Source organism: Drepanopeziza brunnea (genome assembly GCF_022702325.1).
Source record: "Drepanopeziza brunnea f. sp. 'multigermtubi' strain 214-2 chromosome Unknown ctg5, whole genome shotgun sequence".
In the NCBI taxonomy this organism is placed as follows: domain Eukaryota; kingdom Fungi; phylum Ascomycota; class Leotiomycetes; order Helotiales; family Drepanopezizaceae; genus Drepanopeziza; species Drepanopeziza brunnea.
The window spans coordinates 1,856,467-1,882,411 of record NW_027094068.1 but is presented as its reverse complement, the minus strand read 5'-3'; the positions used below and the strand labels follow the sequence as shown (position 1 = coordinate 1,882,411).

Genomic DNA, 25,945 nt, shown 5'->3' with positions numbered 1-25,945 from the left:
GAACCGTTTGTGGCCGCGCGACCGCGACCGTAACAACAGCTGTTCGGTGGGCCGACCCGGATCGTGAGGTGATGAAGAACAATACTACCTACCACGGTACAGGCCTAAGTATTACCCCTCGAGGGTGCCTTAAAAGTTTAGTTTCCACTTTAAAACCCCTGTTTTCCCTACCCTCGAGGGGTAATACTTACGCCTGCGACGTAGTACTTACTACTAATTCACTCATGAGCACTCGAAAGGTAACCAGCCCCCTGTTCGATCGATCGGGCTACATTCGTCTGAATATCGACATCGGCATTGACATCGACATCGACAACTTTCTTCGGGTTATGGTCCGTTCGGCCTCACATGACTCGCCTCTTCACATCACATGTTCTTGACTTGAACCTTGATCTTGCATCCGTCTCCTGTTTCTCTTTCGCCATCTCTCCCCCTCCGCCACCTCAACGAAGGACTCTGTTCAAACACCACAAGCGAATTGCCCTCGAAACTCCTACGCCCGGCAATTATGGCCGCCGACTGAGCTCCAGCAGCGACGCCCAGCATGTCCACAGCAGAGATTCTTCGCTCGAGGGAGGTGTACAGGTAAAGACGACCTGCCCTTCCCGGAAGAAATCTCCTCACACAGACAGATACTACCAACCAAAGAGCGTTGACGGTCATATCCCAGAGCCTATTCCCGTCCGCTACGATCAAGCCCATGGCCCTCACTTCCTCCCAAAAGTGACTAACTTCAACACCCAGCAGTCCTTCTCCGATACGGCTCTGACGGCCTTCGCGCAGCTCATAGCTCTCCGCCTGGCAGCCCAACGAGCCATCGTCTCTCTCATCGACCATGAAAACGAATACTTCCTCGCCGAATCTACCAGTACATTGAGCGTCAGCGACGATGACGGCGCGCAGAATGCATGGCTTTCCATCAGCGGAGCGCGGGTCGTGCGCGGGCAATCGCTGTGTGAGCAGACTCTGCGACTGAAGCCTAACCAGGACACAACGGCAGAGATGACGCCTTGGTATCTGGTGCCAGATCTGCAATTGGATGAAAAGATGAGCACGCTTGATTGCGTCAAGGGTGTGCCATATTTGAGGTTCTACTGCGGTGTTCCTTTGACGAATTTGAATGGGGTCAACATCGGCTGTGTTTACGTAGTGGATGACAGACCGCGGACGGATTTCTCGCTCGAGCAAGCTCAATTCATGACGAAAATGGCAGCCACGGTTATGGACCACCTGGAGGGTATCAGGGCAAAAGAGGATATTGTCAGGGTCACGATGATGAGCCAGGCTCTGCACGCTTTTATTGAGGGCGATGGGACCATGGATGGAGACTGGCAGCGACTGAAACGATACAACCTTCCATCCGGCGCAGGGGTCGGATTCCAATGGCAAACTAATCGGGACGACGGGACTGGCAGCTTCAGGAACGGCCAGAAACAGCTGGGAAAGAGCCGCAATCTCTCAGCGCTGGTAGGTACGAGCCCAGTCGAGTCTCCACTACAGCATACCTTTCCAAGTCCAGATGCGCGCTTCACCTTCAATAACTCTCCTTGGTCATCTTCATCTGAGGTTCCCCAGGTGCCGCATCTAAAGTCCGTCTTTCATGCCATTGATGATCCTGCGAGCCAGCTAGCTGGACGCCATGATGATGAGTTTGCCAATAATGGCTTTGCTACACGCCTGCACGATACCTTCTCACGTGCGTCGAATCTGGTAAGAGAGGGGATGGAGGTCGACGGAGCTGTCTTTTTCGATGCGCCTTTCAGGTTCTATCAGGGCAGGAGGACTCTCGAAATGGACCCCCGCCGGTCAGAGGATCAGGAGTCGTTGGGTGAGTCCGACACTGATTCGGAACCCGATACAGATGACAGGTCCAGGCCCGGCCCGAACCCTTTGATACTACCAAGTGGCAGTCCCAGCTCCATGCATTCCCGCCATACTACGGCCCCTGAGAGGGGAGGAGCATCTAGTAATGTCCCACCTGTGGGCCTCAAGTCAGACATTTTGGGTTTTTCGACTCGACATTCTTCGTCATTAAATAATGCGACGAATCCCCCACGCACGTTCACCGCCATTGACCATAGTCTTCTGACTTCCCTCGTCAAAACCTATCCTTTGGGAGAGCTGTTTGTTTTCGATAGGGACGGGCCCATTTCCCTTGACTCTGCCCCGAATTTCCGTTCCCGCGACTGCTCCGTAGTCACGATTGTCAACTCGGTTACAGAAGACAAACGAGCTCGCCGTGCCGCTCGCAAACGGGCAGATATTCTGCGCCTTCTGGTTGCCTTTCCTGGAGCCCGCCAAATATTCTTCGTGCCACTGTATGATTCCACCTCGGGATGCTTCATAGGGTCGTTTGCCGTAAGATAATAGGGGACCATATTCTTTCCCTTTTCATCCAGTCTCAGGATTTGATCCCGAGACACTGTCAACCCGCTTCCGAAGTATCCGTATGGAAATACTGATCTCCGTGATCTAGTGGTCTACGTCCGCTACTCGAATTTTCACTGCTGAAAACCATCTTTCATATTTGATCGCTTTCGGACATTCCGTCATGTCGGAAGTTTCTCGGCTGAACACGCTCAGCGCTGACCGCGCCAAAGGCGACTTTATTAGCAACGTCAGTCACGAACTGCGAAGTCCGCTGCATGGAGTCCTTGCTAGTGTGGAATTCCTGGCCGACACCGTCCTTGACGGATTTCAGAGAAACCTTGTTGAGACTGTTGATATCTGCGGTCGAACATTGCTCGACACCATCGAGCACGTTTTAGACTTTAGCAAAATCAAGGAATTCGGGCAAGCAAGTGTGCAACCCATGGGCGTGGTCGCAGATCTCGATGTGTCCGCGGTCATCGAGGAGGTCCTCGAAGGTGTTTACTCTGGCTTTGAGTTCAACGGCCTCGCCTCCGAAGGGTTGGCAGACACGACAAGGAGTCGGACCAAGGACGTAGACCACGCAAAGGATACAGCGGACAATGTTGTACACAGAGTGCTACCTACGGTGATAATTGACGTTGATTTCAGATCGCAGTGGAAATTCCCAACTGTGCCTGGTACCTGGAGGAGACTTGTAGGTTCGGGGCGCCGCCCATATTTTTTCTTCCCGATTCCAGAGGCCGTCTCATCTTCCTTCTTTCATTTATCTCGTGCAAAGGAAACGAAATCTTCCTGGAAATGCAGCTGCCAACTGACTCTCCCGTGTGTTTCTTCCAGACGATGAACATCTTCGGCAACGCGCTGAAATACACGCCATCGGGATACATAAAGGTCAAGATCTCGGCGCATGCGATGGCGGATGACCTCCACACGAAGAAGGCTGGCGCGGTTGAGAGAACGATGGTCACGTTGACGGTTACCGACTCTGGAAAGGGGATGTCGAAGGAATTTATGGAGAAGAAGATGTTCATGCCGTTCTCGCAGGTTTGTCTTGATTCTGCGCTTCGGCTTGGTAACTCTAGGCTATATCTATACGTGCTAACCCAACAAAGGAAGACGTTACTGCCCCCGGGACAGGCTTGGGTATGAGCATAGTCAAACAAATTGTGGATCTGTCAGGCGGGGCAATTGATATCAAGAGCGACCAGAATGCCGGCACCGAAATCACGTTGAGCCTGCCGTTGGAGAACTGTGCACCGCCCTCCAAGGACAACGTACAAAAGTCAGACTCGCTGTACACGAGGGAAGACCCTGTTGTATCTGTTCGTCGTCGGGTGGGAGGCAGAACGATCAGTATCCTCGGCTTCGACGATATATCTGGGAAGTCGGGACTCGAATGCGAAGCCTTATTTAGTCTGAAAGCATCGATAGCGAAATATGCAACCGAATGGTTCGGGTTCACACTTGTCGATAGCACCGGAGCAGCAGATATCGCTATTTCTGATGAGTCTGTTTACAACAAAGGAGCCGTGTCCGCAACTTCCCACCGCATTTTACTCATTCTCTGCAGTAACAGCGCATACCGAGCCATATCCCCCTCGCTAACCCACACTGGTCAGATCGTGGAATTTGTCTCCAAGCCCTGCGGGCCTCACCGGCTCGCTAAGGCCTTTCTGAATTGTCTAGACGCCGAAGATGGAACGCCTTATACGCCAATGGAAGAGCGGGTAAGTCAGGATGGACCTGTTCATGTATTGCCAGATAGTGTGGGGGTGAATACAATTCCGAGCAGTATTCCGCAGAGGCTGATCGGAAACATACAGTCATCGATCGAGTTCGCACCAATAACGCTGAATTCTATCCACCAAAGCCCGACTTTCACAAAGACTCAAACTCCTATCGCCGTCGAGCCCAAACCGGCTGATACGAGACCACTGCTTACGAGACGCGTTGAGACCAGCGCGACGACGATTGATGCTGAGGGTGCGAAAGCGCTAGATGGACTGGGTTTAAGGGCGAGAGGGCAGAGCTCAACGGATAATTTTGGGGAGAGCTCCCAGGCTACTTCTGGTGATAACTCTGGGAACAGCTCGAATGTCTCGGGGGAGAGCGTCGCGGAGACGGATCAAACGACGCCGCCCAGTAGTAGTACCTCTTATGTGGAGGATACGAACACGCCAATAGCGCCTCGACGGCCGGTCATGCTGCTTGTCGAAGTGAACATCCCTCCTAGCATCCATGTCAGGGATAGGATACTGACAGTAAGCAGGATAATCCGGTCAACATGATGCTACTAGCAACTTATATGAAGAAAAACAAATGGGAGTTTGAGAAAGCGACGAACGGCCTTTTGGCCTTGGAAGCATTCCGCCGTCGGTCCGGGGGTTTCGATGTCATATTCATGGGTATGCCTCCCCCTACCTTCCCTGCGTTTCGGTCGGCTGGCTAACAGGCGTGCAAAACAGACGTCTCAATGCCAGTAATGACAGGCTATGAAGCAACTCGCCACATCCGCAACCTTGAAACTGAGCGACGCCTCGCCTACGATCAACAATCTCCCATGTCTTTCCCTAAAGCGACCCCAATTTCCTCTTTCCCGTCCAACTCCTCTCCCGGAACCCCTTCCGCCACATCTCCCAACAGCATATTCCCTACCTCACCGCCCTCAGCTTCAGCCTTCGACCCAAGCATTATCGACCGGCGAATGGAGCTGCCGAAGAGCAATAGCGCTACGCTGATTATTGCGCTGACGGGCTTTAGCAGCGAGAAGGACCAGGAGATGGCGTTTCAAGCCGGCGTGGACATATTCATGACAAAGCCTGTTCGGTTTCGGGAAGTCGGGAAGATTTTGGAAGGGTGGATGAAGAGTCGTGAGCAGGGTGGAGGGGAGGAGGATCTGCTGAGCTTGCGGGATGGGAAGAGGGATGGCAACAGGGTTGTCAATGAGGATGCGAGAGGCGGGGAGAGGAATGGGTAGGCGGGATGGGGTAGGGTGGGCTGGCGTTCGGGAGCTGGGCAGTTGGAGAGTTGGGGAAGAAGAATTGGCTATAGATGGCTTGCTAGTTGTATATGTTTGTAATTATGTAGTAGCGGTGCGATCCAGAGCTGCCCCCAGCGTCGTATGGATGCATGTATATATATGTATATATATGTATATATGTGTATGCAGTCGTACTGGATGGGTTTGATACCAAATAAATCACAAAGACATTTATTTTGACGTGGGAAAATTGTTCGAGCCCCTTTCTTTTCTTTTCTTTTTCATCTCTTCTGAAGTCAACAGAGCTGTCCCGGCGACTCGATATCTTGGTTCGATTCCCGCTCGGTAAAACATGTTTCCTTTAACTTATATTTATATATATATATATATACTCCTACTTGTCTAGCAACCCTGACGTTGTATGCTGCTGGTGATTCAAGGGAGGAGTGAGTGCTCTGTGGTAGGAATTGTATTCATTGGCTTTTTACTGGGTGGTGGGGCTTATTTTATGATCATAAATATTTCCCTTTTTCTTTTCCTTTATTTTTCCTTTTTTTTTTTATCCTATATTTTGGGGGGGGGGGGGGAGGGAAGTAGATTCTGGGAACGAAAGGATGATCGGATGTTTTGTTTTGTTTTGTTGATATTACTGATAGAATCAGGAGTGCAGAAGGTGTAGTAGTTTAGGTGTGAGAGTACTGAGAGCTATAGTACAGGTGTTCCTAAGGGAACAGCCAAGAGGCTAGTCTATACAAGGGAATATAGGCGGCAGCCCAATATTCTAACAATTACGGTTGGTTGTGCCGGTGCTTTTTTGTTTTTATTTGTTGGGGAGGGAGAGAAGGAGAGAAGAGATAAGCGGCTTTGGAGATTGATTGACTTGTATGGATACGGAGAAGAGGATAGTTGGTGACTTGATTTCAGTAGTTTTGACGTGGTTTGTTTGAGGGACAGGTATTTAGAAATGGGTGGGAGTATGAGGAATAGATTGAACATCTGCTTACTCAAATCTCATAAGGATATATTCGTCCAGAAAGGGTCACGTGGTAGCGTCAGAAGTTTCCTGTTTGCAAACAGTTTACGAGTCAGCCTTCGGCCAGTATTGCGGATCTACACTGATGATGTTCGTGTTTGTTTTTTTTAGGTTGTTTCTAGGTTTTTTCTAGATGCATGCGCGAATGCTTGCTCCGAGGTCCCACCTTATGCTTCCTCGAAGTCCAGATCTCAATCAACCTTAAATTCGAACGAGCCGTCTCGAGTATCAATCAACATATTGATCAAGCCGTCTGTCTGCCAGACCCCGAACCAGCGAATCCCAGCTACATCTCGATTGCAAAATTACTATTACAAGGCCATCTCCGCCATCCGATGATCCCTCTGACAACACTTTGAAAAACTCTACTTTCCTACGCATTGGACCCGGGGCATCATCCAAAAACAGCCAAGTGACCGACCGGCAACCGAGGCACTGCCCGACAAGCGGTGGTTCTCCGCAGTAGCAGAGTTTCACAACCACAGACAAATCATCATAATTGTGGAAAGCGATTTCTAAGCCTTGTCCCTACGATCGATCCTTCGTGGCCATATATAAGAAAGGAGACGTGTCCGCCTGAAGCAAAATGGTCAAACCGGTTCAACGCAAAGGCAACATCATGGCTCAATCTACATACACCTCCGTCGTCCTTGCCCAGCGCCCCAAGGCTCTCATCGTGCCGGGCGAGACCTTTACCCTGAAGGAAAACCCCATGCTCAGCGAGAAGGATCTCGAAGATGGCCAGGTTCTGGTTGAGACGCTGTACTTGTCGCTTGATCCGGCGATGAGGGGGTGGTTAAATGGTGAGTGAGATACATGCACACCACCACCACACGTGATTGCGAGTAACATCCCATAGACAAACGCTCGTACATCCCGCCTATCCAAATTGGCGCTGTGATGCGAGGAACTGTCATCGGAAAGGTCCTAGCAAGCAAGTCGTCGAAGTTCAGCGTTGGGAACTACGTTACGGCGCCTTCCGGGTGGTCCGAAATAGCGATTGTTAACCAGAAAGAGATCTCTCTCCTCCAGATCCCAGAGAACGGAAAAGTTACGGATTCTCTCGGGGTGCTCGGAATGACTGGTCTTACTGCGTACTTCGGCATCACAGACGTGGGACAGGTCAAGGCCGGTGATTTTGTGGTCGTGTCTGGCGCCGCAGGTGCGACTGGAAGCGTGGTGTGCCAAATCGCCAAGCTCAAGGGAGCAACAGTCTTGGGACTGGCGGGAAGCGATGAGAAGGTCAAATGGCTGAAGGACCTCGGATGCGATGATGCTTTGAACTATAAGAGCCCTGACTTCGTGAAAGATTTCAAGGAGAAGACACCGGATCTGATTGATGTTTTCTTCGACAATGTTGGGGGCCAAATTTTGGAGCTTGCGTTGAGCAGAGCGAAACCTCATGCACGATTCGTCATGTGCGGTGGTAAGTCTGCTCCATGCTTGGGGTATTTTCTGGCCAGGATCTGATTCTAGGTAGCTATCAGTCAGTACAACTCTGCTCAACCGGTTGGGCCAAAGGTACGTCGCACTATCTTATTCAGAGCCTGTCCGCGATATTAACCTTCCTCAGAACATTACCATGGTGATTACCATGCGCATCAAGTAAGTCTCAATCCGGCCTTCTGCGCCAATCTCTCCTTACGCCTCCTAGGATGCAAGGTTTTATCGTCTTCGACTATATTCCCCAATACCCCGCAGCTCGAGCCGAACTCGCGAAGTGGCTGTCCGAGGGTAAGCTGCAACGCAAGGAGACGATCATCAAGGGTGGTCTCAAGGCTGCCGAAAAGGCTCTCGTCGACCTTTACAATGGTGTGAACACTGGTATGTTTCTCCTGCCCGACCTGTAAAAGCGGAGAAACTCGAAGCTAATAGAAATCTGAAAATAGGTAAGTTGCTGGTAGAGGTCAAGTCGGAGGATCCCGAGAGCACTACTTCATCCAGGCTGTAGATTATGAGAATTACATACTTATAATAATCTATATGATGCACGATCCTCGGATGGCATTTTCCAACCTCTCCCCAATACGAAATACTGCAAATTTCAAAGTCTGTATGCTCTTACTCGATCTTTTTTTCATGCTCAGTACCCCGTTGCGAGATGTGGTCATGAACCTCGTCCAAGTGCTTATCTTATCCTTCAACTTCCTCGTCCGCTCACGATGAATCGTGTCAAGCTGCACCAACAGCAGGAATTCTGCGCGCTTGCGGCTTTCTTGGCATCGCAGCCCTCTCTCCCTCAAGTCGCTCAAACCCGCATTGATTATCATCTTTGCATTGCATTGGGGCAACATTCCCGGGGTCTCCGTTGCGTCTTCCATAGGTTCTTCCATTTTAATATCTATTCGGGACATGGTGGGAAGATATCGATTCTTTCTTGCTCTCTTTCTTTTCTTTCATCCTTTAACTATGATTTGACGCGTCGAATCTCTCAAGGAGTAGCTTGACTCGTCCCCTATACTCCCCCCCCCAAGAAAAGAGCGGGTGGAGATTTGATAAAGGTCCTTCAAAAATCAAATAAAAGAGGCCAGAACAGGATCCGATGTAATCATCTGGTGAGTGTGGGCTTCAATTTGTTGACTTAACCCTTCCTTTCCTTATTAACCGTTTTTTTACAGAGAAAAAAAAGCTATTGCTTGCTCTTAGGTAGGACCTTACCTACCTTTCGAGGAATTTCCTAGCATGTAAATAATTAAATGAATATTAGAATTCTTTCCCTTTCGATATTGTTCGCGTGTTTTCATATACGTTTCATTTCCTTATACAGAAAACGATAGCGGTATTTAGGAATTAACTATCAGTCGCGTGACTATGCGCAGCTTACTTACTTGACCCCCAAGGTTGTGATGAAGCGAGTGACCCGGCTGGCTGGAAAAAGCTCTCCAAGTTTCACTTCGCAGTCAGTGTAAACTAAGTCACTGCGCAACGAAATCCTATCCCGATCTGGACATTTACATTCTATATTCTTCGTGCGTGCTTGACTGCTTTTGCTGGTCTAGAAAGCTCCGAGAAGCGAAGGTCGCTTACTTACTTACTGCCTGGAGTTAACTTTCTGGACTTTTGGGACCGATCAAGCTGGCTTTAGCAGTGGGGGGTGCTTTTACGAGTTTGCAAAACCAATGATGTGATGCACACTACCTTAGTGGTGTCGTAGGCGCTGTATATAGAGCAAGCGCAGATAAACGACTCGCTAAGTGATGAGTGGTAGGAGGGGGAAGGAAACTTGTTTCTCCATTAGAAGAATCTCCCATTGCAATCCTGAGGATGTATATTGGTTCAAGCTTTGGGTCCCGACGTGTGCGTTTACCGATAGAATCGCTACCAAGCAGCAAGTATTTTAGAAGCGGCATCGAGGTATTGATTTCAGAAATCAATGCAGGACTGCCTTTCTTTGGCGAATGAACCTCTCCTTACCCAGGTTATGAAAAAAGGAGAGAAAGAAAATATTTTTTGATACTGGAATATGCATGAGAACCTTCCTGCTTCTCGACTACCTTAGCTTGGTGCTCCGTACTTGCTCTCTCCTCGCAGAATATACAAATCTATGACCATTTCGACGGCTCTGTGGATTTTTCGGGGCTCAAGGGATCCACCGGCTGCGAAAGCGAAGAAGTGACGAGTGTTAATACGCGACCTTCGAAGTGGGACAGGAAGGGATACTAGAAGAGTTTTCATTTCGCGCCTCAACCTGGCCCAGGATGCTTAAAACCAATGTGCAGACGGTTCCAAAACCACTTGAAGTATTTGATTGGAGAGTTGGATACGGCTTAGGGGGCTACCATTGAAAAGCCCGAACAAGATAAGCGAGCTTTTCCAACCCGGAAGGTTTAGTATGAGTCTTCATTAGTATTTTTCGTGCGGTATAGGGTTACATTACTGGTTACTGGAATGTGCATTGCAGCTCTGCTTTTGCACATCAGTATTTGTATCTAATTTAGATCGCATCCTTGATTTGGTTTAGTCTTATACTCATAAATTGTACAACCATCTTTAATAATTTGGTCACGATTTAACGGCTATCTAGTAACCCGAGCGTATGATGTCGGTGTTTATGCTCTTAAAGGAGTAAGCGGGCTACAACCTTCAATCCCTTGAAAGGCTGTCGGTATGAAACACGATAAAGGCCTTTGGTTGGATTGGGTTGTATTACAGTGGTAATCTCTTAGAGCTAAGGGGCCCTTAGCATTGATCGATGCTTCGAAGCCATTTACTCATTTCCTCGTGACCGATGCGATAGTCCAGAAATTTAAGGTTTTATTCAAGCATTAAACAAGCATATCATCAACCAATCACGTTTACACGAACTTACGATCGTTCCCCTTACATAGAAACGACTAAAAACAACTCCTTAAACAATTCGACAAGCAACCCGAACAACCCAGCAAACTTCACTGGAATTAAAAGAATGCTGTCTCTCCTAGCAGCTCAGGGATCAAGAGTTTCTGAATCACCTCAGCGACCAACCATGTCTGCATCCAGTGAGGTGGAGATCGTGTTCTGTATTTGTTTTGTCCCTGTATCTAGTACTTCTACCAGGCGCCCCTGTCACGTGGGTGCATCATGTATGGCCTGTATATAGACGAGTGGCTGGTTTCTCCCTGAACCATCATCATCAGACATATACATATACATATACATATAAATTCGAGTATCATACGAACGTCTTTCTCCTCCCCTCCCTTTTACCCACGATTCTATTATGATTATATATACATACATCTCATGATTCGCAGTCAGGTATATGTTGGAGCTCTTCCCTCCACACCAGCAACGCCAGAGAAGCTGCTAAACTGAAGATCTTGACGGACAACGCAGCAGCAGATAAAAGATACTGCAGGACAAGGCCGTGGCCGACGAGAGGAGAGTACAAGAGCTTCACGAGGTCACCATGGCTAGAGCAAAACGCCCCCGTAGTAGCTCCCGTGATGATGGAATCTGCAAACGACGACATTAACGAAGGCATGTTAACAGAAGCATCTAAGGCTGTTATCCCCCGACTCGATACCACTGAGAGAACCTACTTAGTCCAGATCTTTCTAGGGAAGTTCAAACTATTGAATTTTTCCCAACTAGAGTTTGTATCTAGTTTAGAATTCATCCTTGATTTGGCTTAGTCTTATATCTATAAACAATACAATGATTCTCAAAAATTGGGTCACTATTAAACGGCTATATAATAAGCGAAGCGTAAACCGTAGTTATTATTGTTATTGTATTTATTAACGTCGGGCGGGTATCTAAAACGCAATGCTTAGACCTTGGGGACCTTCCATAGGGTACGGCGACGTGCTAAGTAAAGGAATTATATACAAAGTACTATCTAATTGAGAATAAAAACCACTTTAAGGAAAAGCTTTCGTCAAATAGCTGAACACCTGTAAACCCTTTAAAAGCAATTCATAATGCTATGCGTCGAGTTTTCTTTCGACAACTGTCGAATACGTATAGCCTTACGAGCGGCCTCGATCCTTATAATATAAACATTGTTCTCTTTCGTCGTAAAGCTAAAAAGGTTTGCGTTCGTAGCCCTTAGATAGAGCTCGTGTGTTTGCAGAACGCTCTTTCGAAGGCGCAATACCGTGTTTTCGATCAGTCGAATTAAGCTCTTCTTATCCTATCTCTAACACCCGTTCCTTCTCTATCGCAAATCTTCCTAGTCTTTTTAGTCGGTATGCCCGTCAGGTATAGATCGTAGTCGGCGTGGTGTTCGAGAAGAAGCGTAAACCGTAGTTAGACTGAAAAACACATTTGATTTGATTTTAGTCTTTATTCATTAAATAGTTAAGTCACTATCAGCAAGCTAATTATGAAGTTGTCATTGATTGTGACTCACCCTTAAGTACCCAACTAGCGCCAGGCATCGACCCTATATAAGCACGGTAGTTTCCCCATCTCGGCCTTCATAAACTATCATTTTTCAAATCTCTGACATTTTCAAATCTCTGACATTTGCAAATCTATTGGCTTAGCAATTCATAATTGTAACTGAACCTCTTAACACAAAGGAGATACAATGAGGCTCTCTCGCTCAAACAGTGCTCCTCCAGCGCCTCAGCATGTGAGATCGAATAAAAATCCCTATCGACAAAAGCCTTGCTGACATTGATTTCTAGTTACCAGACGCATGTTCCCTGGATTTTCCCCTCGCTACCCGCAAGCCATCACGGAAGCTCGAAGATCTGTCTTTCGATATGGCTTCACAGCGAGTCTTCACCCCACAATCTAGCGAACCTGGATATACTATCAACTCGAAGCGCGGTATCCCCTACTTGCCCTGCACGCGGTATATGGCCCAGGGCCTGAACCTTCCCCCGAGAACCACGGAATCGGAAATCAGAGAAAATTCGGACGACTACGCCAACGCGATCTTGAAGTGCCGGAACAACCACATCTGGAACCAACACCTCCAAGACCCGACTAAGGGCGAGGGTATCAGCTACGATCAGGAGTTCGTGGTGCAAGCTCCAAAGTAGAAAACCACTCTCGATGCAATAGTATGGCAGTAGACTGACATGCAACAGCGCACTTACCGAGTTCCACCTCTTTCCAAAACTGCCCGCTGAGGTTCGGATAAAGATTGTAAGTTCAAGCCTCCTCATATCTTATGTTCCTTCCCCCCTCCCCTCAGAAAAAATCTCAGCTAACATTTTGAAAGTGGAAATTCGTAGCATTAACGCCACGCATCGTCCCAGTCGAGCTCGTCTTGCAACCGAATCCACCCAGTCCTCTGGTCGCCGGCCGACCCTCCCACAGCTTCTACCCGTACATAGCGCCCCGTTTCCGCTACCCCGCGGTACTGTGCGCCAGCTTCGAGGCCCGCAAGGAATGCCTGCAGTATTACGAGCTGCGCTTCATGTACGACCGACCGGGAGACACGGCGCGATACGCGTTCAACAAGCACGCCGACTACCTCTACTTCGGCGCCGACTACTCCCGATCCTGCGACGTCTCGAAGATCTTCTATGCCGATCTGGACGTCCCGCGAGTCGCGATCAGTCTTCCGAGCTTGGTGGGCGAGTTATAAATGACTCGCTACACGCCCTTTGTGAAGCGTTCCGCAAAGGATATACTGCTGGATCTGCACGGCCGGTATAATCCCCTCCACTCATTCCCGCTCGAGAGGCAGGCCGAATGTCTGGGTTTGAAAGAGGTCCGATTCGTCGTGCAGACCCCATACTCATATGTGGACCCCACGTCCGTTGACGCGAACGTGGTGTTCCATTCGACATGTTCGCACGGAGTCACTGACAAGCAAAGGATTTTGAGGGCGGAGCTCGCCAAGGTCGACAACGACCTGCCCGTCGGGACGGAGGCCAGAACCGGATGGGTTGGCGCCGATACGCCATCCTTCGAATTCACTTGGATATTATATGAGAAGGACAAGGTGTCTGTGGAGAGAAAGCTCTCAGGCCTGGAGGTCCGCAAGATAATGGGAAGTGGGCCCGAAATCCTCGGCAAGCTTGCGGAGTCCGCGGACTGCCAAGTTTCCTTTTTGGAGTCCGATCAGCAGAATGGGTATTCGTGTCAGTTCAGCATCCAAGGGTAAGTTCAGTCCATGAGAAGCCGTACCAGAATGGGATTTTCAGTATCTCGTACTGCCGGCAGCGATCTTTTGCTCTCGAGACGAGGTACTGACAACTTCTCCTAGGCCAGCGCGAGGAGTTGAGAGGATGAAGAGCGCTGTTCAAGAAGTTCTGGTAAGCAAATACACCGGACGGCTGAACGCTGGCCAGGAACCGACTATTTGTTTGCAGAACGAGATTTCCCGAGGCCACGGATGGTGGTCTCGTCACCGGAGGGAACAGTAGGCCGGCAGAGAAATTAAAGTACGACAGAATTTTCGCCTGCAGACAGGGTCTGGATGTAAAAGAAGGACGACTTGTCGTATTTAAAAGACAGAATAAGCGAAGCAGGGAAGGAAAACATTTATACCACATATGTTTGTTATTGCACCATCTATCAAAGCCATTTCTTTAACCGCTGGTTACCTTAAATATGATTCGAAAAAAAAAAAGGTATCGACTATCAAAATCTTAAAACGAAATGGTAGAATTTACGTGAATATAGCTTTTAAAGGTATAAAAAATGATGACGTATAGAGATCACGAGAAATACGGGTCAGAATCTCTTTCAAAATTGGTTACATTTTCTTGACCAAAAGTCGATTAAATTATCATTTTGCATAAACCGTACCATACAAACTGGGGTTTATATAAATCGGGTTTTACGCCACTTTATTATATGAACTGGAGTTCGACCAAACGAAGCCCTAAAAGGATAGGTCGATAGAGGCCCACTTAAGCGAACAGACGATTGCGTTGACTTGTGTAAAGAATCATGACGCATTAAAGTCACGAGAAGTACGGGTCAAAATTCTGTACAAATTCAATCGATTTCCTTGAGCCAAACGTCGTCTTAAAATCTCGATTTGTACAAACTGTACTACAGAAACTAGAGCTTCTACGGACCCAACGTTTGAGCCAGTTTTTACATACTGGCGTTGAACCAAACGGGCTCTAATTAATATCAAGTCAAGGAACACAATACTTGGAAAAAGCTTGATACAAATAAGATTGGAACGAAAACACTTCATTATATATTGAACTCTTGACTGAACAGGAAATATTGAAAATGAATTACAATTCAGTGAAAAGGGGACGGAGCTGCTGCTGCTGTCCAGGACTTGGTTAAATACTAAAAGGTATGTAATGTAATTCAAACGATCGCATATAAGTGATATTGAAAAAAACCATAAGATCTACTTCGTAAAGAAAGACAACTAACTAATTATGATATCATCTATCACCTGACCGCATCTCCCGCAGAACAGCAGCTGCGAAAACAACCCCTTTAATATCCAATTCAGATATAAACCCTATGCTATTCACATCCCCAGTGTACCATAAGTAGGAGCCAGTAAAAGGATTAAGAAATAACTCCAAGGATAAAATGATTATTCATTTATCAAGACATGGGATCAAGTTTCTTCTCGGAGCCTCGCCTGGAAACGCCGTCAAAGCCCGCGCCGACAAAAAACAACATCACAAGTGACAAAGTCCCCCTCTCCCTTCTCTTCCTTGCTCTTTCTCTACCACTCGACTCAACACACATATAGATACATACGCATACGCATACGCAATGGGCGTCATCCGAACCCTCTTCAGCACCGCCGTCCTCGGTGGCGCCGGCAGCGGTGCCGCATTCGCATTCGTAGGTTTTCAACCTCCCACTTCCCTCTCTCCCCCCCCCTCCCATCAAAACCCCCAAATTGAAATTCCCTTTTTGATTTGTTTGCGCCCTTCCAACAGTGGACGCGCAACTCCCACTTCGTCCCTCTTCCCCCCACCGACGCCATCTTCGCCTCGCCAGCCTACGCAGCCCAGAACCCCAACGGCAACCCGGTCACGAAGGACCTCTGCGTGCGCAGGGTCCCGCTGCGCGAGATCCGGCCGCAGCTGCTGGAGAAGGAGGGGAAGCTGGTTGAGGCGTTTTGCGCGGGGGTTTGGAGCGGTTATGGTATGTTTTGTTTTGCTGTTTTCGCTTATTAGGAGTTTTTGAGTTCTATGTTTTTATGTTTTATGTTTTTCTGCTTGTGTTTATGATTATGTGTATTTTTCTGTTTACTTTTTTATTATGGGTGGGGGGGATGGGTGAGATTATAGGCGCCTGCTAGCTGGTTGCTTGATTTTTTTTAACCTGGTATGTGTACTGTGAGGAGGAAGAAAAAGAAGAGAGTCCAAAGAGCAGGCTGGGCTGAGCTGGGCTGGGGAAGGCAGCTGTGCCGAATTTTCCCAATCTTACCCCATTACGAAATTCAACGCTGCACACACATTCATCTTCACGTTCATCTTCATCTCCATCTTCATCTCCATCCACACACACATCATAATTAACCCCCATTCCCCTCCAGGCTACACCCTCCAACGTCACTACCTATCCTCAAAATACCGCACCCCCAACAACACCTCGCAACAGCTCTGGGACGCCCCCTCCCTCCAAACCAGCACCTACCCCCCCGGCACCCAGATCAGCAACCACTTCGTCGTCGTCTCCAAGACGCCCACATCTATCGTCGTGCGCTGCGGCGACGCCCCCGCCGTGCAAGGCGTCCGGGCCTCCGACGGCTTGTTCGAGATGGGCGTAGAAGTCCATCCCGAAGGCGAAGGCGAAGGCGACGAGAAGGGAGGCGTAGCGGTCTTTCGTCTCAAGAGCGTATTTTTCCAAGGGAGTGGCACAGCGAAGGACAAGCCTATGCCGAACCATATAGAGTTCTTGCATCGTTTGTATACGAAGGTGTGGATGGAGACGGCGCTGCGGAATGTCACGTTATAAGTACAGTACAGCACAGTATAGTAAATTCAGTGTGCGAGAGCAGAGAGCAGAGCTTTTTTTTTATTCTTTTTACTTACTTACTTAGGGCCCATTTGGCATTCGTTCAAACTCAAGTACCTCCGTATATACAAACCTGGGCCTACTGCACTGCGATTTTACACAAACCGAAGCGTACCTTGGTTACCGAATATTTAAGTCTAGCGCTAAAATCGATCCGTACACAAACAAACTAGCTTGCTAGCTTGCTTGCTACAAAACTACCTATCTATTTCGCCACCCACCTCATACATACATGCAAATCCCTTACAAACTATACAATCAAACAAACTATGTAATCAATCAACTCTCGAGATTATTATATCCTATACGAAGTATTCAAATCATAAGTTAATACGCCACACTACGCTACGCTACGCTAGCCAATCTACCAAGCCGCCAAGCCCAAGCCGCCAAGCCCAAGCCAATCTATCAAATCTCAACAGCTTGCTCAATGCTTAAATCCACCTCTCAACCAATCCACTTCAAATCAACCAATGCCCTTCCAAACCCACAAGATAACCAAAATACCCTCACTCATACGGTACTTAAACCCATCCCTTTAAACCCCTCCATCCATCTAAGCCCCCCCCCCCCCATCCATTTCAAGACATACCACATACCACAGTACAGCCCTAACACCTTCTAATAATTCCCGCCTGTCGAGGGTCGCTTCTAAAGTTTTCATAAATCTCCCTCACCTTCAAAAAACCCCTGGCTCCCACACCTAACCCTCAGGCGGGAATTATTACGCCTGGGAGGCAGGGAGTATCATTTATGATTCTTTTTTGTATCAAAATAGATAAATCACGTACTTCGTATTGCAATGCCGGCCCTCCGTCCTCCCCCTCCAAGGGATAAAAAAAAAAAAAAAAAAAAAAAAACACAATTTCAAAACCCCCCCCCCCTTTTTTTCAACCCCTTACAATTTTTTCTCTTTCAAAGTTCAATAATCAGCTGGATTTCTTTCTTTCTTTCTCTCTTTCTCTCTCTCTTGAACCAAACCTCTGCAAATCCAGACGTCATTTTCATTTCAAACCCACATGAAGATTTATTTCCTTTTTTTTTTCAAAAAACAAAACAAAAAACAAAAAACAAAAAACAAAAAACAAAAAACAAAAAACAAAAAACAAAAAACAAAAAACAAAAAACAAAAAACAAAAAACAAAAAACAAAAAACAAAAAACAAAAAACAAAAAACAAAAAACAAAAAACAAAAAACAAAAAACAAAAAACAAAAAACAAAAAACAAAAAACAAAAAACAAAAAACAAAAAACAAATAAAAACAAAACCGTACAGAGTCCTTACTCCACACCGTACATAAGAACGGAAGTGCAAGTTTTGAACAACACAAACCCCCCAATTTTTAATTTTTAATTTTTTTTTTTTTTCAAAATAACTTATAAGCCAGTTAGTTAGTTTTGTGCATCTTGTACAAGATGACTGGAGTTGGACTTAGACTTGGACCAGAACGAGGCTCGAGCAGCCCCCTTACTCTCTTTGATGATAATTAGGCCTTTTTTCTTAAGGGCGAGGGGATAGGACGGGCGACTTTGAGAAAGTACAGGGTGCACGGGCCACGAGAACCGAAAAGCGGTCACTTTCTGCTGCGTGGAAATGTTCAGGTTTTGGCAGAGCGCGAAATTTAATAATGATAGTCGGTAGTGGGTGGTGCTTGTTTGAGCTGTTTGTTACCATGGTGAGCTGGTTTGGATGGGTAGCTATTAGATGGCGCTTTTGGTAACCATGCAACCCAGCTTTACAGCGCTAAAACTTTTTTTTTTTTTTAAAAAAAATAAGATATTCTAGTTGAGAAAGCTGAAGAAAGATTCGTCTGGTTGATTGATTTCTTTTGAAAAACGTCACGTTGTTGCGTTCTTGAATTATTCACGTTTCTCGAATCGGTTATTGCAGCGGGTGATTTTTTTTGTAAAAAACTATGCCTAAGGTGCGTAGCAGATTGCGCTCTAGTAATCAATCACATGATGCAACGCTATGAGATCAGTAAGAGAATGGCACTCGGTTAAGCGGGACGGGAATGTTCTCACTACCTAGTTTTGCTTACAAGACGCTGCGTTGTTGCGGTCCATAATCATCCACGTTTTCTAGAATCGATTGTTCCGGCGAGTGGTTTTTTAATTATTATTCTACGCCCCAGGCGGGAGTACTATTACCTACCCCCTGAGGGTCGGGGAACCAGGGGGGTTTAAAGTGGAAACTGAAATTTTGTGAGGCGCCCTCAAGGGGGGAGGTAACAATTACTACGTACTTACGCCTGTACCGTGTGGTCCCTACGGAGCAGATGGCGCTTTCAATAATCATACCGTGAGTAAAGTGCAACGATATAGAGTTAACATGGGTAGTAAGAAAATCAATAATAGTACTCAACAAGATCGATAAAATTTTATCTATCGATGAGACGTTTGCATGTAGGGACCTACTACAAGTAAGAACAGAACGCGCGTGAAAAAATAGTAGGCAGCGACCTCGACCGTCTCCAAGACGACACGATGCGACACCACCTCCCTGTTCTCGCTGCCCTCTCCACATCAAGAACTTTGTGGAGTCCGGAGGCACACGTTTTGGTTCGGCTCAGATCGAATCACACGTTCTCTCTCTCAAGGTTTCCGCGAAACAAGGTCTGTCCAACAACAAATCTAAAACTACTACTTACTACTACTAATTAGTAGTACTACTACGTACGTAGTACCTACTTACCTGATTCTAGAAAGGAAAAGTTACAGCTAGTACTACGTACTTAGTACTACGTACTAGGCACGTAGGTTGCGCGACTCCTCTTTTTCCTTCTTTTTCCTTCTTCTTCTGGTGGTACTACTAGGTAGGTTTTCCTCATGTCCCCTTGTCCGACGTCCCAGCTGCTGCTAGCCAAACAAGGAAGGCTTTACTTCCTTTACGTACTGCCACGGAAATGCGAGCACGTGCGTGGAGCGGATACGAGAGGCCTGGGCTCGTGCGCTCTCTTCTCAGACATCCTGCCCGAACTTAGCTACCTACCTAGGTAGGTACCTATCGATATACTCCTCCATACGGAGAGAGAGAGGGAGGTACCGTACGCAGCCGGAAAAAAAAAAATCCCCCCCCCCCCTCTCTCTCTCCCTCTCTCCCCCTCCAAAATTTCCAAAAAAAGTAAGCACTTCACAACATAAAGAAAGAGGTGGTGTGATACGAAGTAGAAAAAAACAAACCAAAAACGCGTTTTTAAAAACTCACGTCACAAAAGCATATATATACAAGGTAACGATTACTCACCATCAATAGCATTTTTTTTCTTATATTCAATTACTAGTAGTAGTACTTCGTGTTCACTGTGCTTGGATGTGATAGGGTGTGGTATTCCTGGCCGTCCTTGCCCACCTTGATGATTACGTAATAGAAGCGTGCACGGATGGACGAGGTTCAGTACTTGTTTCTGGCTATTACTTCTGCCCCCTGTAGAGAGAAGGTCGCGAAAGGGAAAACGAATCTGATGAATATCGAAGAGTGTGAGGGCGAGCCAGCATCCCCTTGTATATACCACTACCAATACCAGTCCCGACCTGCGACTTGATTAAAAGTGAAGAGTGAATCATGGTATATTGTGAGCTTCGAGCGATCGCGCGATCTGTCTATCTGTCTATTTGTCCGTCTAAATTTTAACTTATCGCCTTGAGGATATCAACTGCCAGAAGCGTCGCCCCAAATCTTCCTCACTAACGCCCGCTAGATTTTCCCTACGAGAACCTTCCAAAAGGTTTAGAATTTAAACGAATCCCGCCCCCAGTAACAAAATAATCTTCCCGCCCGGCAGGTGCGGAGGATTATTGTGAGCTTCTAGGGTTGGGCGTCACAATCTGTACCCGGGAGCCTATCCGGCCGCCGCCATGGGATCTACTGCGTCCCGAGGCGTCGCGGTGATGATAGATGTGAAGTTCTTGCGATACCACTGGGTGGTCTTCCGAGCGATCGTGGACAACGGAGCCGAGGAGGTACTGCAAGTCCCGGGACCAGACCGTGGTACCGCGAGGGGTGGGCGCAGGTCGAGGTTGTGTTGCAGCCGGGCGCGCCGAGATGACGTCTTCGGTGGTATCGTTAACCACGGTAGGACTGGACGGATCGGGAATGCTTAGCGTGTGACTTGTGACTACCTACACCGTGGGGATCAGGAAACTGGTGACTTACGCAGCACTTATGGATCGATTGATTCTGACCTGCTTTTCATCTTCCTCTCCATCGCTGTCATCTCCGTCTCGCGACTCTCCTCTCTCCTCATCCGGTGCTGCTTGCTTGCGCTTCCTACCCAGCTTCTGCAAGAAGTCTATCCAGATGGCCCGGAACACGAAGCCCAGTGCCGCGAAGACCAGGATGGGTGTTCCCAGTGCCACGGCCCAGCTCGGCGTCTCGACGTCGCCGAGCACGATCCAGAATTGCACCATGACACCCAAGATGGCGATGTTCGAGCCGACCTGGAGGACGGACCAGAAACCCCAGTAGAGTTGCATCAGGTCTTCGCCATCGCAGTACTGGATGTTGAAGGCGGCGAAGCACTCGAGTACTGTGGCGCTGGCGGAGAGGGCAAGGCAGAGGGAAGCCCACATGAGGCATTTGATCCGCGTGCGGCGATTCTTGATCTTGTGCTCCTGGGATTCCACTACTTCCTTCGGTAGTAGTTTGTCTCGCTCCGTGAGTGCTATTGACCTGTTACGTACATCATCATCAGTATCGTGAAGTCATGGAAGGATTGGATCGGACGGCTTCTGACGGAGCTCTGCTTACTTGTGATGCTGTAGTGAAGCGCAACACATCAATATCAGTACCTATTGCATCGTCAGCTGTAGGCTCTTGGACAGCCGCACGGATATCCGGGTCCCGTATCGGACGCGACGCGACTCGATATGTTGTAGTACTTACAAAGGAGAAAAGCAGCCAGAAGATGGCGTTTGCCTCTTTCAAGGACAGATTCTGGAAGAATCTGGCATAGTGACGACACCGTCTGGTATCGATGGAGCTGAAAGCGCCCGTCATGTTTTGAGAAATGGGACGGACGTAATGATGATCGAGTTTGGAAGAATCTGATCGTCGTTCTGTTTTGCTTTGACTTTGGGGGGTCGGGACCGATGCTGGAGTCTGGATTCTGCAATTGACTCGTAGGGGACGGGGTAGGGAGGGTAATATATCGAAGGGGCCGGCTATGAGCTCGAGCACGCTAGACTGCGGAGCAATCTGATAGTCAGATGTGGAGCCGAAGGCGGGTAGATGATAGGCCGACCCAAGGAGCGACTTGCACTTACTACTTACTAGTACTTCGCTTGACCTGCCCAGAGCTTCTGTCCGTCACCAAAGTTACCTACCTACCTGTTTAGTTCGGACTGAGTTACACCAGGCTGGTAACTTGTACTACTAAGTAGTAGTAACTTGGAAGTCTTGAAAGTTCCCAGCGTCGCTCCTTCATCCTGGCACACGGCCACGGTCATGATCGGGAGTATCATGTTGGCGCCCAAGTACCGCGCCGATCGAGCCCGATTGGGCGAATTGCGCTGGGAGCTTGCCTGTCTGGCTAGTTGGACGCGGGGTGACGTGGGGCGTGGGATAAGGAAGAATCCTGAGGGTGAAGGGTCGACGGGTTGACGGGTCGAAGGGTCGAACGAAGAGTTGGACCTTGGAGGGTTTGGAGAGAGAGCCGGAGGGGGAGACGAGGAGGGTTGGAGGGTCGGAGGGGGGAACGCCGAAAGCCAAGAAAGGATCGATGCAGGGCCAAACCCAAGCCTGGCCAATCATCGTCGATCTGGGCCAAGAATGCCGAGGGTGCCAAGGGTGCCCGAGAGGTGACGGCCAAGAGATTGTTATCTTGTTGCCTAGTGAGGATCTTGGCAGGCTCCACACCCTATGGAGATCATCTGTAGGGGTGTGGCATTGCTTAATCGCGCCGCGTCAATTGATAGAGTCATGACCAGGCGAAGTGAAGTCTTGCAGGCTGGCCCGGCTTCTCTCGCCAAGGCCGCCGCTGCCTCTGCCGCTGCAGCAGAGAGAGAAAGGTGTTTGGTACCTCTATCTTATCTCATTGCTTTGCCTGTGAGGCGGCTGTGACGTGACTCCAGCTCCAGGACTCCAGGGCTCAGGACTCCAACTCACTCGGTTGCATCCGAGATTAGAACTTGGCCTACCCCACGATTTCACAGTGCAAGGGGTTCCATGTTGGCTTCGACCAGACAGCTGGACTGTCTGATATAGGCCTCTGACCAAAAGTACTAGGTACTACTCTGTAGAATTGATCTCTCTGGTCAGTCTCGCCTAATGATAAGCCCCCATTGGACTCGCCTGTGAAGATGAACTCCCCAAGTTACACTCTCCCGGAAGATATCCGGGCTCAGATCTGTCCATGTTTGCTGCTTGCAAGGATAACGTTGATCCCACGTCCTGATCGTGAGCCGGCTTTTCCGCAGTTCGGGCTTGGTTGGGTACGAATCACGGCCCACGAGACATGGCTTCAGCAAGAAGCAAAAGGAAGCCCCCCGCAAAAGATCTGGATACCATGGTCGACATTTCCATGACCCGGCGCCGATGGCCGATTCGAGCTTCCACAACATCTCTCGGCACAAGTGAAGCCGAATCTCTCCCTAGAGCCACTGCGGGCCGTGGCATTCGAGTGTATGTATGTAACACTACATAAAAGGACCTTCCCAATAAGTTGTGCGTCCTCAAAACCTGATCGTGGAATGGCAGTTGACTTGCCATAGGCCATCGCATACAAGCTCGCCTGGGCAGTCAATCATACTGACGGAGGAGACGGGTCAGAGGCGCAGCACGTAGCCGAATCCCTTCGGGTAAGGGCGCGCAGGAATGCAACAATGTGCTCCAAGGGACGTTACGCCCCTATTCAGAGAAGTGATCCCCTTTCAAAGTACGATCGCAGGCGAGAAGGGCCATGAGGCGTTGATCGCTCCTCAGTGAGAAGGAAGAATCTGAGCATCGCGCTTGGATCTTGTCAACGTCAGTCAGGGTAAGCCTGTGAATTGTATCGCCAAGAGACAGAAGTGCTAGTGTGTGTTGTATTGTGCGAGGATGGACTCGGTACTGACTGTATTACGGGTAGATCTACAACTACGTAGGATAGCGCCCGATCCATGGTGTACATCCCCCATCATCCATCCCGATGGCGATAGGGGCCCTCGATGCATGTCTCTCCCATGGTGTATTGTTTGTTTCGTTCGCGAGGAGGCTGAGGTCGTCGGGGGGTGAATGATGTTGAGACAGAGTTTTGAGTTGCGCCGAGAGGATCATACCAAGGAGCCGTGGCGCTTGGCAGATCACGCCCCTCGTCTCGATGGATCGTCTATTCATCTTTTTTTTTCTTTTTTCCTTGTTTTTTTATTTTTTTTTTCCGCCGAGAGTAACCGTCCGCTCGTGGCGTATATGAGAGATAACGTATTGGAGGGGAGAGGGAGACGGGCACGTTTCGAGATTATTGGTGACGACAGAAGAAACGGGCACGTTTCACGAAGCGAGATTGATGTACGTAGTACATGTGAAAGCCCAACCCAGACTATTGTCAGACGAAGAAGAGGGAGGAGCATGGTTGGATGGATCGGATCTCAGAGCGATAGCGTTACGATAACGAAATATGGCGATGCCGAAGGAAAGGTTTTATCACTTGCTTACTCACCTTTGATTTTTCAGGTCATGTGAGAGAGGGCGAGAGAGAGACTGAGAGCTTAGCTAATCAAGAAATTGTACATTGATGATTTTTTGAGTGACTCATTAGGTGGATGGTGGGATATGGATGGTATTGATATACCAATGACATTGATTCTTTATTTTCTATTGATGAATTAATTGGATAGATGAATGGGATGGATAGAGGAGCGAAAAAAACAATTGATGGGTGAATCGATCACGTTTCTCCGAAAGGTAACAGCGAGACAGAGAAGTGGAAAAAACATGGGGAAAAAAGTGCCAGGACTAGTTACTTCGTCCCTGTACGGACTTGAGAGAAACTCTGCTTGTACTTTCCTCCTCTTCTCACCTTACTAGTATGTTACTAGTATGTTTCTTCAGTGATCTCTGGTCCGTCCCTGTCTCCCGTCCCCCGTGATCCACGTGCTGCCTTCAGACTTTGAATTCTTTTAATTTCCGAATTTGGAGCTTAAACTTTTACGTACCTTTCTGCCTACCTGCACACGGAGAATTCAAGGCCGGGAGCGGGGGGCATGCCATGCCATGCCATGCGAAACTTTCCACCTTGAAGGCTCTTTTCTGGTTTCCTTCTTCTTTTTCTTTCCTTTTCTACAGTAAGTATATCCGGGTACTCAGTAGTACGTACGGATCATTTGACTTTGAGTCTTGGCTTTTGCTCTCCGACTTCCATCCCCGTCCAGAGCTTTCCACCTTCCACCAAGCTCCTTCCCAGGAGTCCGTCGAGGAATAATGTTCTTCTTTTTGCTCTTCTCTTCTTCGACTTCGCTTCCTTTTCTATATTAGTGTATTTATTATTAGATTTTGACTTTTACCCCCCCACCCCCATCAGATGCTGAGAGGGATACTCGTACTAGTACTGCGTACATACTAGTAGTAGTAGGAGGAGCGATTAAAACAATAGTACAGTAACAGGGGTTTTTTTTAAAAAAAAAATCGAAGTGAAAATACCTTCACGTCCGATAATCGGAGGAAGAGAAAAACGCCTTTTCCGTATGTGAACTTGAATCTCTTAACTCCATAATCTATTACTATTCTTAACTCAACCTCGCTGTCGGTACTTCTAGCACCAATCTTTCCCTTTGTTCCTCTCCTTAGTAAGCATTTCCCATCTATCATATCACGGCTAGAGACTGCAGTACTCTTCCCTTTTTCATTGAGTTTCTTCAAACCACGGCTGTCTGCAAGAACCGATAGCATACCCACGGTTCAAAGCGTGATCGTTGCAAACGCGCTTTACAGCTTCGTACGTAGCAAGAAAGGTAAGTAGCATTAAGGCCGCATTAGCAAGAAGAGGTGTGCTTAAGCGATGCTATCTAGTAATAGGAAAATCGGATTGTGCATCGGACGTATAGCGTGCAGTAGGTATGCGAGACATATCTGTAGCAGCCCTGTTGAAAAAAAAGCTTATCGATAGTAGACCCAGCTTTAGAAACCGTGGTTTAGTTATGTTAGTTAGTCGGAGTTGGAAGGGTTCTTGAAGTTGTGAGGTCAACTCCTC

General features: G+C 48.1%; 6 protein-coding genes across 6 annotated transcripts; 5 read left to right on the top strand and 1 right to left on the bottom strand.

The window, feature by feature from the left end:
* Window positions 1–544: 544 nt before the first annotated feature.
* On the top strand, window positions 545–5,350 carry L3040_003856 (uncharacterized protein; the record flags this gene model as incomplete). Its single annotated transcript, XM_066156567.1, has 9 exons — window positions 545–585; window positions 633–681; window positions 745–2,358; window positions 2,477–3,067; window positions 3,211–3,417; window positions 3,486–4,100; window positions 4,197–4,589; window positions 4,643–4,778; window positions 4,839–5,350. The coding sequence occupies 9 exons, from the start codon at window positions 545–547 to the stop codon at window positions 5,348–5,350; spliced, it is 4,158 nt and encodes a 1,385-aa protein (XP_066012148.1).
* Window positions 5,351–6,972: 1,622 nt separating this feature from the next.
* On the top strand, window positions 6,973–8,337 carry L3040_003855 (uncharacterized protein; the record flags this gene model as incomplete). Its single annotated transcript, XM_007294537.1, has 6 exons — window positions 6,973–7,189; window positions 7,246–7,812; window positions 7,867–7,907; window positions 7,960–7,991; window positions 8,041–8,210; window positions 8,276–8,337. The coding sequence occupies 6 exons, from the start codon at window positions 6,973–6,975 to the stop codon at window positions 8,335–8,337; spliced, it is 1,089 nt and encodes a 362-aa protein (XP_007294599.1).
* Window positions 8,338–12,399: 4,062 nt separating this feature from the next.
* L3040_003854 (uncharacterized protein) lies at window positions 12,400–14,194 on the top strand (the record flags this gene model as incomplete). The annotated part of the gene is made up of 7 exons (XM_066156566.1): window positions 12,400–12,444; window positions 12,500–12,855; window positions 12,908–12,965; window positions 13,042–13,395; window positions 13,438–13,928; window positions 14,035–14,083; window positions 14,141–14,194. The coding sequence occupies 7 exons, from the start codon at window positions 12,400–12,402 to the stop codon at window positions 14,192–14,194; spliced, it is 1,407 nt and encodes a 468-aa protein (XP_066012147.1).
* A 1,330-nt stretch (window positions 14,195–15,524) lies between these two features.
* On the top strand, window positions 15,525–16,718 carry L3040_003853 (uncharacterized protein; the record flags this gene model as incomplete). The annotated part of the gene is made up of 3 exons (XM_007294539.1): window positions 15,525–15,596; window positions 15,695–15,902; window positions 16,297–16,718. 3 exons carry the CDS (start codon window positions 15,525–15,527, stop codon window positions 16,716–16,718), a joined length of 702 nt encoding a protein of 233 aa, XP_007294601.1.
* Window positions 16,719–20,573: 3,855 nt separating this feature from the next.
* Window positions 20,574–21,777, bottom strand: L3040_003852 (uncharacterized protein; the record flags this gene model as incomplete). The annotated part of the gene is made up of 4 exons (XM_066156565.1): window positions 20,574–20,859; window positions 20,935–21,450; window positions 21,529–21,569; window positions 21,664–21,777. The coding sequence occupies 4 exons, from the start codon at window positions 21,775–21,777 to the stop codon at window positions 20,574–20,576; spliced, it is 957 nt and encodes a 318-aa protein (XP_066012146.1).
* Window positions 21,778–23,284: 1,507 nt separating this feature from the next.
* On the top strand, window positions 23,285–23,866 carry L3040_003851 (uncharacterized protein; the record flags this gene model as incomplete). Its single annotated transcript, XM_007294541.2, has 4 exons — window positions 23,285–23,404; window positions 23,490–23,653; window positions 23,701–23,752; window positions 23,846–23,866. 4 exons carry the CDS (start codon window positions 23,285–23,287, stop codon window positions 23,864–23,866), a joined length of 357 nt encoding a protein of 118 aa, XP_007294603.2.
* Between the last annotated feature and the right edge of the window lie 2,079 nt (window positions 23,867–25,945).